The sequence below is a fragment of the Teleopsis dalmanni genome, chromosome 2 (assembly GCF_002237135.1).
Source record: "Teleopsis dalmanni isolate 2A chromosome 2, ASM223713v2, whole genome shotgun sequence".
Lineage (NCBI taxonomy): Eukaryota > Metazoa > Arthropoda > Insecta > Diptera > Diopsidae > Teleopsis > Teleopsis dalmanni.
This window is the reverse complement of record NC_051847.1, coordinates 180599223-180613593: the sequence shown is the minus strand read 5'-3', so window position 1 is coordinate 180613593 and position 14371 is coordinate 180599223. Positions and strand designations below refer to the sequence as shown.

Below are 14371 nucleotides of genomic sequence, written 5' to 3'. Positions count from 1 at the left end.
TGTGGCAGCACCAAAAAATATAAATAAAAGAACTGTCAACAAGGCACAAAGGAGACAACAATAGCCGCAGTTCCCGCCAGTAGTAGTTTGGAAAAAGACAAAGCAGCACGTGAATAAAACGAAAAAACACAAATTTTAACTTTAAGAATATTTTATAATAACTAAGTATAAGAAATAAATAAACTTATCCATTACCAATACGGAGTGTTAAATTCGAAATAAACCCCAACATAACAAACCACTACATTGGTGACCAAGCCGACGTCGAATATATAAAAAAAAAATGGCTACTCAAGAGCAAAAGATAACCGAAGACACTAACCCAATCAATGAAAACGCAACAATCACTGCAATAAAGCTGCCGATGCCAACATTAATAAAAAACAACATTGACCTTTGGTTTATTCAGTTGGACTACTGGTTCCAAGTCAACAACATAAAGGGCGATACTCAAAAGTTTGGCACAGTTATCGCAGCATTGGATGCATCGCTGTTAGAACAAATTTATAACACAATACAGAATCCACCAGCAACTCAGAAGTACGAAGGTATCAAGCAAGCAATAATAAAAAACTTTGCGGATAGTGAACAAAAACGCATACAAAAATTAGTTAGTGGTTTACAGCTTGGGGATAAAAAGCCATCCCATCTTTTAAGCGAATTGCAACGTATTAGTGGAAGCAAACAAGACGAACAATTACTGAAAGGGTTATGGTTACAACGTCTTCCTGTAGAAGTACAGACATGTCTAGCCACAATTCAAGTGGAACTACCTAAGATGGCGGAATTGGCAGACAACATAACCGAAACAATCCGTATAAACTCAACAATGCAAGGAACTTACGTCAATGCAGCTAACGTCCCTGCAGCAGCTCATATTCAACGTGATGCACAAATCGAACAACTTCAACGAGAAGTGACCAGACTGACGAAAATGGTCTCGAAATTATCAACCGAACACCGCTCAAGAACAAATCAACGTTCACGTTCAACATCCAGAAACCGGCAATGTCATGATGATAGTGAAGAAAAGACCAGTACAAATTGTTGGTATCATAGAACATATGGGTCAAATGCAAAAAATTGCAAGCAGCCATGCACATATGGCACAAAAAACTAAAACCGACTTCGTCTACGGCGGCAGAGGAAGTTGTAAACGAAACATCTACAAGACTGTTCGTCTATGACAATAAGACAAAAAAATCATTCCTAATAGACACGGGTGCAGATGTTTCACTTATTGCCGCCAAACAAAAAAATTCAAATACAAACAATAAGAACGAAAGAATACTCTACGCAGCAAATGGTTCTATGATCAAAACATTTGGAGAAATAGAGATAACTCTAGCTCTTGGCTTACGAAGAAATTTCACATGGCCATTTATTATCGCAGATGTAAACACTTCAATCATCGGTGCAGATTTTTTAAATCATTTCGGATTAATAGTAGACATAAAAATGAAACGATTGATCGACACATCAACAAAGATTTTCTCAGCCGCAAGTGAACGTAAGGTAAATGCGCAAAAAATATCAACTGTGAACACATCTTGCAAAATTGCAGATCTACTAAAAGAATACATCGACATCACTAAACCAACACCTACAAATCGCCAGGTGACCAAAGTCACTCACCACATATTAACAAAAGGTCCACCAATATGTGAGAGACCACGTAGGTTACCTCCAGACAAGCTAGCAGCAGCAAAAGAAGAATTCCAAAACTTAGTCACAGCCGGAATATGCCGTCCATCAAGCAGCAATTGGGCTAGCCCCTTACATATGGTAAAAAAACCAGACGGTAGTTGGAGACCTTGCGGAGATTACCGTCGCTTAAATGCAATCACTATCCCAGATCGTTACCCAGTTCCTCACATACATGATTTTGCACACATGTTATATAACCAAAAAGTTTTTTCAACCATCGACCTGATTAAGGCATATCACCAGATACCAGTTGAACCGGGGGATATTCCAAAAACGGCGATCATAACTCCATTTGGATTATTTGAATTTACTAACATGACATTCGGACTTTGCAATGCAGGTCAAACATTTCAACGCTTCATTCACGAAGTATTACGAGATCTCGAATTTGCCTTTGCCTATATTGACGACGTCATTATTGCATCAGCAAACGAGGAAGAGCACAGGCAACACTTGCAACAAGTATTCGAACGATTCAGAAAACATGGTTTAATAATAAACGTATCAAAATGCGTTTTTGCTCAAAACACAGTAAAATTTCTTGGTTATCTCATCAGTGAAAAGGGCATTCAACCTCTACCAGATCGAGTGAAGAGCATCAGCGAGTACCCGCTTCCAACAAAAACAAAAGAATTAAGAAGATTTCTAGCATTACTTAACTTTTATCGCAGGTTCGTACCAAACGCTGTAGATTCTCAAACTGCACTTCAACAAATGATAAAAGGAAACAAGAAGAACGACAACACACCGTTATGCTGGACCGAAGTGAACAAAACAATCTTCCAAAAATGTAAAGATGAACTAACAAACTCGACACTACTTGTTCATCCGTCAAAAACTGCTACGCTTGCATTACAAGTAGACGCCTCGGATAAAGCTCTCGGCGCAGTTCTTCATCAAGTGACAGACAGCACGTTCCAACCACTCGGTTTTTTCTCTAAACGATTAACAGATACACAAAAACGATACAGCACATACGATCGTGAGTTGTTAGCCGCATATCAGGGCATAAAACATTTTCGACATATGTTAGAAGGTCGTGAATTCGTATTAATAACTGACCACAAGCCACTCACGTTCGCATTCCAGCAAAAGTCCGACAAGGCTTCACCACGTCAAGTCCGACAGCTTGATTATATAGGTCAATTTACAACGAATATCGTTCATGTCAGCGGAAAAGACAACATCCCAGCAGATTTTCTCTCGCGGATAGATAGTATTAGCATCCCAAAAATCGACTACGATTGTATAATTGGATTACAACGATGTTGCCCACAACTACAAGATATCAAAAACAACAATTCCATCGAAATCAAACTTTTATCTTTACCAACAATATCAGATAAAATTTATTGCGAAGTTTCAACTGGGCGAATTCGTCCTTACATTCCGCAGAAATACCGGCTACATATCTTTAAAGCTACGCATGGGTTGTCTCATCCCAGCATTCGGGGCACAACAAAAATGATAGCTGAAAAATTTTTCTGGCCTTCTATAAATGCTGATATCAGAAACTGGACCCGACAATGTATCCCATGCCAACGTTCTAAAGTGCAACGTCACAACCGTTCACCTATTTGTCAATATGAACTCGCTGAACACAGATTCGAACATATAAACATAGATATCGTCGGCCCGCTACCACCATCAAACAACTGCACATATATATTAACCATCATCGACCGTTTCAGCCGATGGCCAGAAGCAATTCCGATCCCAGATCAAACAGCGGAAACCATCGCAAACGCACTGATTACTCAATGGATCGCACGTTTTGGCGTACCCTTACGTATCACAACAGACCAAGGAAGACAATTTGAATCTTCATTGTTCAACCAACTAGCTGAAGTTATCGGTTGCAAACACTTACGAACTACGAGTTACCATCCTCAAAGTAACGGAATGGTGGAACGATTTCACCGCACATTAAAAGCAGCCTTAATGTGCCACCAAACAACTTCTTGGACAGAAGTTTTACCAATAGTATTGTTAGGTCTACGCACGACTTTTAAACCAGACATTGGAGCTTCTGCTGCTGAAATGCTATATGGCCAAACTCTACGTTTACCGGGCGAAATAGTAAGCAACCCTAGCCACAGAAATATAAATCAACACGATTTCATAACCAAGCTAAGAGAACAAATGCAGAGCGTCAAGGCAACGTTGGTATCGCATCATATAGACCGAGGCTACCACATTCAACCGGCTCTAAGCTCAGCCACGCATGTATTTATACGAAATGACAAGGTAAAACCACCATTGACGCAACCTTACGATGGTCCTTACCAAATACTAGAGCGAAATGACAAGACGTTTAGAATACTGATCGAAAACAAAGAACAAACAGTTAGCATAGATCGTCTTAAAGCTGCTTTCATATGTCCCGATACAGACATTGACATCCACAACAAATCAATGGTATACCACACTCCAAACAACGTTAATGGCGACCAATCTGTGCGACCAAATACAACAGCTAACCTGACAAAATCAGGACGCAACGTTCGCTTTCCAACCAAATTCAGTGACTCCATCACTTAGGGGGGAGTACTGTGGCAGCACCAAAAAATATAAATAAAAGAACTGTCAACAAGGCACAAAGGAGACAACAATAGCCGCAGTTCCCGCCAGTAGTAGTTTGGAAAAAGACAAAGCAGCACGTGAATAAGACGTAAAAACATAAATCTTAACTTTAAGAATATTTTATAATAACTAAGTATAAGAAATAAATAAACTTATCCATTACCAATACGGAGTGTTAAATTAACTTATCCATTACCAATACGGAGTGTTAAATTCGAAATAAACCCTAACATAAAAAACCACTACACCATATTTAATTAGTAAACATTTTAAAATTAATATTTTTAACTTTAATTTCTCATACAATTAAAATAATTTTTTCATTGCACATAATAAATAATTGACGTTATTGAATTACGAATTGGCAACACTGAAATAAAGAGGTTTCCATATGTATAATTATTCAAATAATTTGTGTAAAGGTACAAAAAGAATATTATTGTTGAATTAAAATAAAATATAATTTAATTTCATTCAAAGGTCTAATTTTACAATTGCATACAAAAGGAAAATCTATTCAACTATGAAACACTATATTTCGTATTTATTGCTATTGAATAGGAATTGGTGGACAATGTAGTGCCTCTAAAGTGTGCAATCTGCACAAAATTTTCTTGTATAAAAAATCATGCATTAACAAGAATTTGGTTTAAATTCGTGGAGAAACGCTACAATTTAATACTCAAATTACTTTTGAGTTTACTTAATAAACGCCATGAAACCATTAATTACAGTAATACGAGCCGGGCGTATAAGCTACGGCACAGGTTTACTCCTACAAAAGTATTTATGTAATCAGCGCATGGAGGAAGTGGATAAATTTCGAAATTATATTTTGTTACAAGAATTCAATCCAGTGTACACAACAGGTTTGCGCACAAAGGAATACACAAAAGAAGATGAGATACGCCTGCGGAAATGTGGTGCAGAATTTTATCGCACGAATCGTGGTGGACTCATAACTTTTCATGGTCACGGTCAGCTCGTAGCATATCCCATTATACATCTAAGACAATTCAAACTAACCATGCGTTTGTATATCAAAACTTTGGAAGAAACTGTTATCAACGCTTGCCAACAATTAGGCGTACTTAATCCAACTACAACACAAGACACTGGTATATGGGTGAATGATAATAAAATATGTGCCATTGGTGTGCATGGTTCGCGTTTCGTGACTACACATGGTATAGGATTGAATTGTAGCACAGACTTGAAATGGTTTGAACATATAATACCTTGCGGTATAGAAGGCAAAGGTGTTACGTCGCTAAGTGTTGAACTTAAGCGCCACGTATCAATAGACGAAGCATCAAATGAGTTCATAAAAAGTTTTGCAAATATTTTCAATTGTCGCATTGAAGAAGGTCAATTTGATGCAAATAATTTAATCAGAGAAGCTCAATCTAAAGCATCTTGAACAGGTTATCCGTTTAAATTGATCCAATGTGATTTATTTTTTAAATATATCTGTTATATGTGCAATTTTTTTTCTTCATTAAAAAAAATAAATTATTTATATTATTTAAATCTGGCTTTATTAAGAGAAATTTTCAACTCTCGTGAATCTGGTAAATTTTTTCCGCGTTTCATTGCTTCAATACGTCCTTGTTCTCTCAGCTCCGATTTTCGCAAACGTCGTTCCGTACGAGATTCCGTAACGTTATCAAAATACCTAGGCCTAAATTCTGTTACAATGAAATCGCCACTTTGTGTGTTGCTATCATGTAATTCAGGATCAGAATGTTTTTCATAGGTAAGAAGTCTTCTTGACGTTTGTCCGCATAGTAATTGCTCACTGTTTCCCATTAATTTCAGATTTATATGGCGTGGCACAATTTCTTCAGTGTAATCCTCGCTAATTTGAATATTGCAAGAAATAATTATTGTTTTGTGACTTCTTCTAATAACAACTTACCGATGAAATGGCAACCAACACACTAATCTGCCGCCAATTTTTAAATAGTTAGCTGCGAATGAAAGTAAATCAGCGTATAGCTGTTGCAAACAATAATGTGATGTCGAAGGATAATGTGGCATATCAGCAGTTCGCACATTTGATTTATTTGATTGCTTCATTTCCACTTTTTCTGTCGCTTCTCTTATACCATAAGGAGCTACCGAAATAATAAATATTTTTGTGTTTTTTTCTGGAATTATGTTTATGATTTTATTACTTACGATCTGTTATGATGCAATCGAATTTTACTCGTTTATTCCAAAGTGGATTAGAAAAATCTGCTACCACAACATCTAAGTAGCGTTCTGCACAGCCGTATTGTTTAAGGTTCTCACGAATGCTCTCGTCTTTTTCACGTTTTTTTTGCGTTATCCGACTTGGACGATTACGTGCGTGAAGCATCATAAAATCAATGTCAGCTCCAAGTACATAGCCTGTTTTTGATTTATAATGTATTTTAATTAATTTTTATGTAAGCAGAAAAAATACTGTTTCCAAACCTCCAAATTTTGCGGAACTCACTAGCAGTGAACCTGTACCAACAAATGGGTCTAAAACGAGATCACCATCTCTTACCAGTGCCTGGTTTGCCATTAATAAACTAAGCTGCGCATCCATACTTGTATTTCCTATAAATTTTCTGTTCTTTAAAGAAAGTTCTTTAATTAGATGTCGTTGACCGTTCGATATCTAAATTTCAATAAACATAAATTTAATGTCAGTATTTTATTGCAATTAAAATTTGTCATACCAAACGTCCAAACAGCACATCATCAGGTTTTTCAGGCACATTGGTAGGATCGAGACCCCAAAATTCTATATACCACCACTCAACCTGTGGTGTTTTTAAATCCACATTTCCTTCTATTGGCAAATAATCAAGTGATTCTATTTTTTGAATTTTTTCCGCTTGTTTAAGATGTTTGTTGTAAGTTTCCACAATTATTTTAAAGGAGCAATCTTTTTTAAAGTAATTATTTATTTCCTTGTCATTCTCTTTTGTGTAAGATTGTAGTTGCTTGTGAAAATCTGTTAATGAATTTCCATGAGACCAGAGTTCCAAAACACAACGCAGTGCAATCGAACGCGAGGCAAATTTTAAAGCTGACTCATCATTCGGGAACTCAACTACCCAGTATGGATTCTGTTAGATAAGCGTAAGACATTTTATTATACTTTGTACAAAATACTAAATTTTTATAATTACTGTGGTATTTTCGGTTAGTATCTGGAAACGTAGATCAAACAGTTTTGCTATACTCTTGAATTCCTGTGAATAAAATTGCGAAATAAGCTCTTGTTAATATTTATAATAAATTTAAGTTACCCCCATACGGAAATCCACATGTTCCTGCGCAAACCATAATATATACTTTTTCCAGTTAATTGTCATTTTAATAAAAACAAATCCACAATATTATACGCGAAATAATTGTGTGATACGATAAAGTATCAGTTTTTTGGTCTTAATATAAATGTAGCTCGTGTTTTGCATTTTTTGTTTACATCAGCATTTCGTAGAGTTGCCATCGTTGTTTAAAAGCACTTCTACTAAACTACCTTGCACACAATTTAAAAAGTGTAGTAGATAACAATTATATAAATAATAAAAACTGAAAATATTATAAATTTTTAATATTTTCAGATTTATATCGCATTGAGTAGAAAAACGAAAAACATTCATTGTTATTAAACAATGATGGCATAAATTCGTTAAAAGACAATTAAAAATTAAAAGTTCATGCTTAATTTTATTATATTTACACTACACATTTACAAATAATATATTCATAAATGTTATACATGTTGAGTCTTTTCCGAATTATTGCAACTGGGCACTTTTACTCTTTAATAGCTGGGGTGTTTCTGCAGAGTCCCACGCTTCTCACAGACTTATTTATATATTTCTTAAAAGCTTCGTGATTATTTGATGATTAAATGAACAATAAAAACTAGAAATAATAACATTATAGTTTTTAATAATCATTTTTGGATTCATATCGCATTGTGAATGAACACTAGAAACAATTATTCAATTATTTTTAAACAACGGTAATATAAATTCATTAAAAGGCTTTATGTGAAAATCTATTATATTCTTAGTTTTTTAAATAAGTTAGTTATTAATTTTATTGTAAAAAGCAGTGAATTTAACAAATTTTGTATGTATTTTTAAATTTAAAATATTATTTTTATTAGCTCTAATGTTTATGAAAATTTTGTTAAAAACAATATCAAACATTTTTTTATAAATGCAATATGTACTTTGAGTTGACACAACTCCAATAAATTACTTAACATTGTGTTATTTTCTTCATATACATAATATGGAATTTAAAAAATGAAGGCTTTGTACTGAAGGAATAGTAACGACAAAAATTTACAATTAACTATAAGATTATTATTATGTTATGTCCTCGAATTGTGTGATTTGGTTATAAAATATGTGCAAATATAATTTGTATATTGTTTCAATTAATTTTTAGAGACAGACTATTTTGCTGATTACCATGTCATGGTCCATTTTATTACATCTAATCGTTTAAATATATTCAATGTACAACATATATTTTTCTTAGATTATCATTAACATTATTATTTTTAAAAAAACATTCAATAATGTCCCTAATTCACTAAATATACAATTTTATTGCTAGTGAAGCACCTTTTAATTAATACACTCATAATTTTTTTTTTTTTAAATATTTTATTGGATATGAATAGTACAATCTTAACCATTTGTTAATTTATTACTATTGCTAAATTACGCTTAATAGATATTAAGTAATATGTGTGCGGGATACACTCGAAAAATCACTATTTGCGTTTATCGTCATGCTGCCCTTATGTCTAACCGTTCAGAATAACATCGAAATAAGCATACTCTGAATTTATACTCGTTAGACTTTGGCAAGTATTATCTTGTCAAAACTTAAGGCAAAATAAAAAGTCAATTTTTTTAATTATTTAAAATTACCAATACAAAAAAGTTCTTTAAAAAAAAATTTTAATATTGTTTCTGTTTTGAAGGTATTTTCACGTTTTGTGCATCTTTTTCAATATTTCACAGTAATACTCAAACTGTATTCAGCACATTGTATTGTCTGTGCTGATACAGCGGCTTTAAATAGGTATATGTATACATATTAGTGCAGATGGCGCTAACTTCATTAAAGGAGATTTTTAAAAACTAATATTGGGAATAAATTGTCCCAAAAAGCTTTTACACTTATTGAATATATGACAGCAGATGGCACTGCACAATAATTTGTAGCTTATACAAGCACCATTAATAGAGGAAATCTTACAAATTTTAACCAGTACAGCAAAGAACGAAACCAGATAAATGATATATTTTCTAAGGTACTTTTGCAATGTCACAGTTTGTCGACGGTAAGAAAATAAGGAAGAATATTAGTAGACAATTAAAATCTTTGAGTGCAGTTGAGAGACAAAAACTAAAATTCTATTTATTTGACAATCAAATAAATGTTTTCAATTTTTTATTTTTTGTTTTGTATCACGCTTCTGCATATGAAATAACTTATTTCATTTGTTTGTAAATATATTTTCGTAAATTTTGATAACATATAATATAATAAAATTTATAGAACATTTTACTTTATATAAATTTTGAAATTTCTTTTTATAGATAAAGCAACTATGTTGAATAATAAACAGATATTATATAAAATATTTTCGTTGTGATTATAACTGATTTTAGAATTTTATTGAACGTATTTATAAGGTTGTAATTATGAGTTGACGAATAAAACTTTCTTCTTGCTTCAGTATTTAGGCGTGTAAATAAATTTATAAACTCAAATTATATTAAAAAAAAGAAGTTTATTTTATTATAAGTAAATTATGATAGATAGATAACATTGTTTTGAAGCTTTGCTAATTATGTTCTTAAATTTAAACTTACAAACTAACATGTACAATAACATTTACCGCTTGGTTAAAATCAAGTGGGAATAGGTTCTGATCGTTCCGTGCATTTTAATCCTGTTTTACTGATTTTTAACGATCTTCCGCAAATGCCATTTGATTTGAACCAAACTACAATAAACATATGAATTACATTACTGACTTAAACAATTATTTAGTTTCAATAAAATATTGTAATTATAAAATAAATGAGGCCAATAACAGAAAACTTAATGTTACAAGAAAAGGTTAAGCTATTTTTAATGTTCCACGTGTATTTTTGTTGTACGCAACAAAATAATGAAGGAAGATATGAGTAAGATATTAGGATAAGAATAGGAAAGGTAGTTGGATTTGGGATACATATATTGTAGTTCTATTACACATTTTTATAGTTTATACAAAATTACAAACATTAAGATACAAAAATATTTTAAATGACAATTGACATCGAATCTCCACAACCTGAAAAAGTGTATTATGCGACCCGAATTTTCGCGATCTGAAAGGTGTATTATGTGTCTCGAATTTTCGCAACCCGAAAAGGCCTATTATTATGCGACTCGAATTTCCGCAACCCGAAAACGTTTATTAAGCGACACTAATTTCCGCGACCTGAGAGACTTATTATGCGACTCGAATTTCCGCAACCCGAAAAGGTCTATTATGCGACTTGAATTTCCGCAACCCGAAAAGGTCTATTATGCGTTTAGAATTTTCGCAACCCGAAAAGGTCTATTATGCGACTCGAATTTCCGCAACCCGAAAAGGTCTAGCATGCGACCCGAATTTCCGCGACTTGAGAAGTCTATTATGCGTCTCAAATTTCTGCAACCCGAAAAAGTCTATCATGCGACTCGAATTTCCACGACCTGCGAGGTCTATTATGCGACTCGAACTTCCGCAACCCGAAAAGGTCTATTATGCAACCCGGATTTCCGCGACCTGAGAGGTCTATTATGCGACTCAATATGTCAACCAGTATTTTTAAGATTGTTTAATCTATTAGAATTCTTTCTGGTTTCGTTGTATATCAGATATTCGGAGTAGGAATTGAAGAACAGAAAAATCTCCGAAATATTCTGCTATATTTTCCTGCGATGGAGCGCCACGCGTAGAAAATGCATGAAAAACATTTTCATTTCTATTCTACAAATAAGCATGTATCTATACCAGATAAACACATTTTTTTTAAATGTGATATTGTTTTTTGCAGTATTTTGTCAAACATTTTGTGAGGATTTCATAGCAGATCATTTCTATTGAACTGTTAAAGTCTTTCAGAAATGAGACTGGATTATGCATTCCCGGGTTCTACCAGCGGAATACGAGGAATTTAACTTTGCCATATAAAATTAAATTTAAAATATAACCAATACAAAATTATATAAAAATAAATAATTACATATCAACGTCTACAATTATTAGTACCAATCCATTATTAAATATTTCGTACGTTTAAAATCGCAACCAGCCATCATCGTCATTATCCTCGTGCTTAAATTCATCTTTTCGATCCGTTGGTAGCTGGTTTTGAGCAGAATCATTGGCGTTATTATCGTTTTCATGAACGGGTTCTCTTTTAATCGCCATACCACTACCATTTTCATCCTCTTCGTCACTTTCAGATATAGCCAAGTCCTCATCAATGCCAACGTTATCGTTACCCGGCAACAATAAAGGCATTATTGGTTGTTGCATGCTGTTGTCTCCATTTTCGTTAGAACTAGTTGTGCTATTCATTTGGGCATTTTCATCATTTTGTATTGCCAAAAATTCTTGATCTTGTGAATTATTATTGTTACGATTGCGCATTGTGAGAAAATCGCCTAAATCATAGTTCGGGTCCAGTTCCATTGAGTCATCTAAATTTGTTGATGAAAAAGAAATAACAGATTATCAATAAAAAAATTAAAACAATAATAAATGTGTCTATATGTATTATTATTACAGGTATATATTGAGTTATATAAATATGTATAAATAGGATATAATATTTAATAGCTAATAGCTTAACAGCCAATTTGATTTCGTGAAAGATATGGAAATATTGGGTATATTATAATCAGTGAGAAGGTATGACAAACGTTCATTAATTTCACTTTTTAATGTTAAATACTGTTTAGAAAGTTCAAAATAAAACACTCAGCGAATTGAGTGTGGGTTCAGATAAATCGGGGCAAATACATTATTATAATGGAAAGAGAAATCTAAAAAGCTAAAGTAAAAGTTCTGTTATGTTATTTCTAAAGACTTGTTTTAACATAAATAGAGTTTAAACGAGTAAACAGTTATAAAAAACTTTGCAGAGTCTTAGGGTAAGATGAGGATATTGGCATTGTTTCCTGATAATCTCGCAGCAGTTGAGAAATAGTTTTTGTTAAGATTTCTCAAAAACTTTTTTAAAAGGTGATAAACAATTAAAATATATCCTTTTAGAAAATTAGTTATTTTATTAAGAATTTTTGTTGTAGACTTGAATAAGTTGTTTAAATATATTTTATTACAGTATTAATAGAGTCTGCCTTTCAGTAGCATTATAAGCTTTGTCAAAGGTTTTAGATGGTTTTAACTCTTGAGTCTTTAATTATAAGGTAGGAAAATGGGCCTATAGGCCTAAGTGGATTTCGTTGAGATCGCCGGTATAACCTAAGCTAACCTAATGCAGTCTGACAAGTGGGCGTTCTACGGAAAGATGCGCAGTGCTTTCTGACCGTTAAAAAAAATAGCGGAAACAAGTTTCTGTACATAATTTTATGAATTTATGCAACACTTTGTTATCCATCTATAAGGTTCTTTCGAACCAGTTAGTTAGTATCGATTACTTTGATCGATACTAACTGCATATCTGTATATATGTAAATATATATAATAATGATGGCATATTTACATCGCCTTAAAAGCTGAGATCATCTTTGCAGTTGTCTAATCTGGTATATATGATCTGATGATATCATATACCATATACTATATACCAGCCTGACAAATACTTTTAGGGAATTTATAACCATAGACACCAAAATTCCTTGATTCTCTTTTAAGTTTTGCATTATTAGTGATTCAAATAGGATTATTAGAGTCGAAATAGTTTCTATAGCCAATATATTTTAGACTAAAAGAATATTTTGGTTACCAGGTTGCATTGAACTAGTCGTGTTAATATATATATATATATAATCATTTGCCCTTGAACTGTTTCAGACAGCATTTAAACAATAATTCGCCTTAGTGTTTCTGCTGAGAATAGGAACATGTAAGAAGGTTTCTATTGAAATGGTACCAGTGGGTGTTAGTTTATCTGCAAGATATGTTACTCTATTAAGAATGTAATTATTTGCTCTTGATTAAAAAGCATTATTCCCCATTATAAATTAGATATAAATGAAACTAAGATTTGAAGAAGACACTATTATGATTTAAATCAACCTATTTCTTAAATTTATATATACATATATAGTAGATATTATTTGTATATGAATTTTAAAATATACAAACAGATGTAAATATTGTTAATTATAGTATAAAAAATATAATCTTAAATTTGCAATATAAAAAACTTAAGAGAGGTATGATCTCATGTATGTAAAATGAATAGAAACCTTGTTGCTGTTGAGTGTAGAATCCGACTCCACTCAACTGCACCATTGCTTCAGCTGCTTGCTGGCTATCATCATCGCCTTGTTGCTCCTCTAGTTTGTATAAGACATTAAATAATAAAAATACAATAATAATAAAAAAAGATACAAAGTTATTTTATGTAAGGGGCAAGTAAAAAAAAAATTAATTCATAATTATTATGTTATTTATAAATCACTAAAATCTTTATAAATGATTGATATGACAAATAATATTATATTCAATCGTAATCAATTAATAAATAATAATGCAGGAACTAATAAAGACCTGATCGATTTATGACCGAAGTTTTGGTAAATAAAATATAAAAAATATCTATAATTTTTGATTTTGTCGAAGTTTTAATACTGTCACACAGATAAATATAAATTATATTGAAATTTTTTTTTGATACTTAAAATAAAACCTATATTCTTGATTTTAAATACACGTTTATGTGGTATAGACATGGATTATAAATTTTAACCATTTGTTAACTTGAATTCCATGAATACAAAATCCAAAAAGATATATTCAGAAATATGTTTTTTTAATAAAAGGCAGACAGACTAAAAG

At 32.5% G+C, this 14371-nt stretch overlaps 3 protein-coding genes across 5 annotated transcripts; 1 reads left to right on the top strand and 2 right to left on the bottom strand.

Moving 5' to 3' along the window:
- Positions 1 to 4631: 4631 nt before the first annotated feature.
- Positions 4632 to 5792, top strand: LOC119682544 (putative lipoyltransferase 2, mitochondrial). The gene is made up of 2 exons (XM_038096006.1): positions 4632 to 4712; positions 4771 to 5792. Exon 2 carries the CDS (start codon positions 5006 to 5008, stop codon positions 5708 to 5710), a length of 705 nt encoding a protein of 234 aa, XP_037951934.1. The 5' UTR covers positions 4632 to 4712; positions 4771 to 5005; the 3' UTR covers positions 5711 to 5792.
- A 13-nt stretch (positions 5793 to 5805) lies between these two features.
- LOC119682543 (tRNA (guanine(10)-N2)-methyltransferase homolog) lies at positions 5806 to 7751 on the bottom strand. Its single transcript, XM_038096005.1, has 7 exons — positions 7578 to 7751; positions 7458 to 7520; positions 7002 to 7394; positions 6751 to 6940; positions 6472 to 6684; positions 6209 to 6407; positions 5806 to 6148 (listed from the first exon to the last, which is right to left on the bottom strand). The coding sequence occupies exons 1-7, from the start codon at positions 7641 to 7643 to the stop codon at positions 5812 to 5814; spliced, it is 1461 nt and encodes a 486-aa protein (XP_037951933.1). The 5' UTR covers positions 7644 to 7751; the 3' UTR covers positions 5806 to 5811.
- A 2349-nt stretch (positions 7752 to 10100) lies between these two features.
- LOC119682376 (transcription initiation factor TFIID subunit 1-like) lies at positions 10101 to 13843 on the bottom strand. Of its 3 annotated transcripts, none has more exons than XR_005252579.1 (3): positions 13780 to 13843; positions 11586 to 12045; positions 10101 to 10312 (listed from the first exon to the last, which is right to left on the bottom strand). XR_005252579.1 is itself a non-coding variant. In XM_038095807.1 (3 exons), exons 1-2 carry the CDS (start codon positions 13823 to 13825, stop codon positions 11639 to 11641), a joined length of 453 nt encoding a protein of 150 aa, XP_037951735.1. In that variant the 5' UTR covers positions 13826 to 13843; the 3' UTR covers positions 10101 to 10312; positions 11612 to 11638. The 3 variants fall into 3 exon arrangements, 2 of the variants coding, with proteins under 2 accessions (XP_037951735.1, XP_037951733.1); XM_038095807.1 differs by having other exon boundaries at positions 11612 to 12045; XM_038095805.1 differs by having other exon boundaries at positions 10102 to 10312; positions 11637 to 12045.
- Between the last annotated feature and the right edge of the window lie 528 nt (positions 13844 to 14371).

Excerpts from the sequence above, each read along its gene's own strand:
- LOC119682544 (XM_038096006.1), top strand. The coding sequence starts at position 5,006 with ATGAAACCATTAATTACAGTAATACGAGCCGGGCGTATAAGCTACGGC.
- LOC119682543 (XM_038096005.1), bottom strand. The coding sequence starts at position 7,643 with ATGACAATTAACTGGAAAAAGTATATATTATGGTTTGCGCAGGAACAT. Across the intron at positions 7,395-7,457 it reads TACTAACCGAAAATACCACA|AATCCATACTGGGTAGTTGA; the intron begins GTAATTATAAAA and ends CTTATCTAACAG. Across the intron at positions 6,149-6,208 it reads TGTTGGTTGCCATTTCATCG|CGAGGATTACACTGAAGAAA; the intron begins GTAAGTTGTTAT and ends TATTCAAATTAG.
- LOC119682376 (XM_038095807.1), bottom strand. The coding sequence starts at position 13,825 with ATGGTGCAGTTGAGTGGAGTCGGATTCTACACTCAACAGCAACAAG. Across the intron at positions 12,046-13,779 it reads CTACACTCAACAGCAACAAG|ATGACTCAATGGAACTGGAC; the intron begins GTTTCTATTCAT and ends CAACAAATTTAG.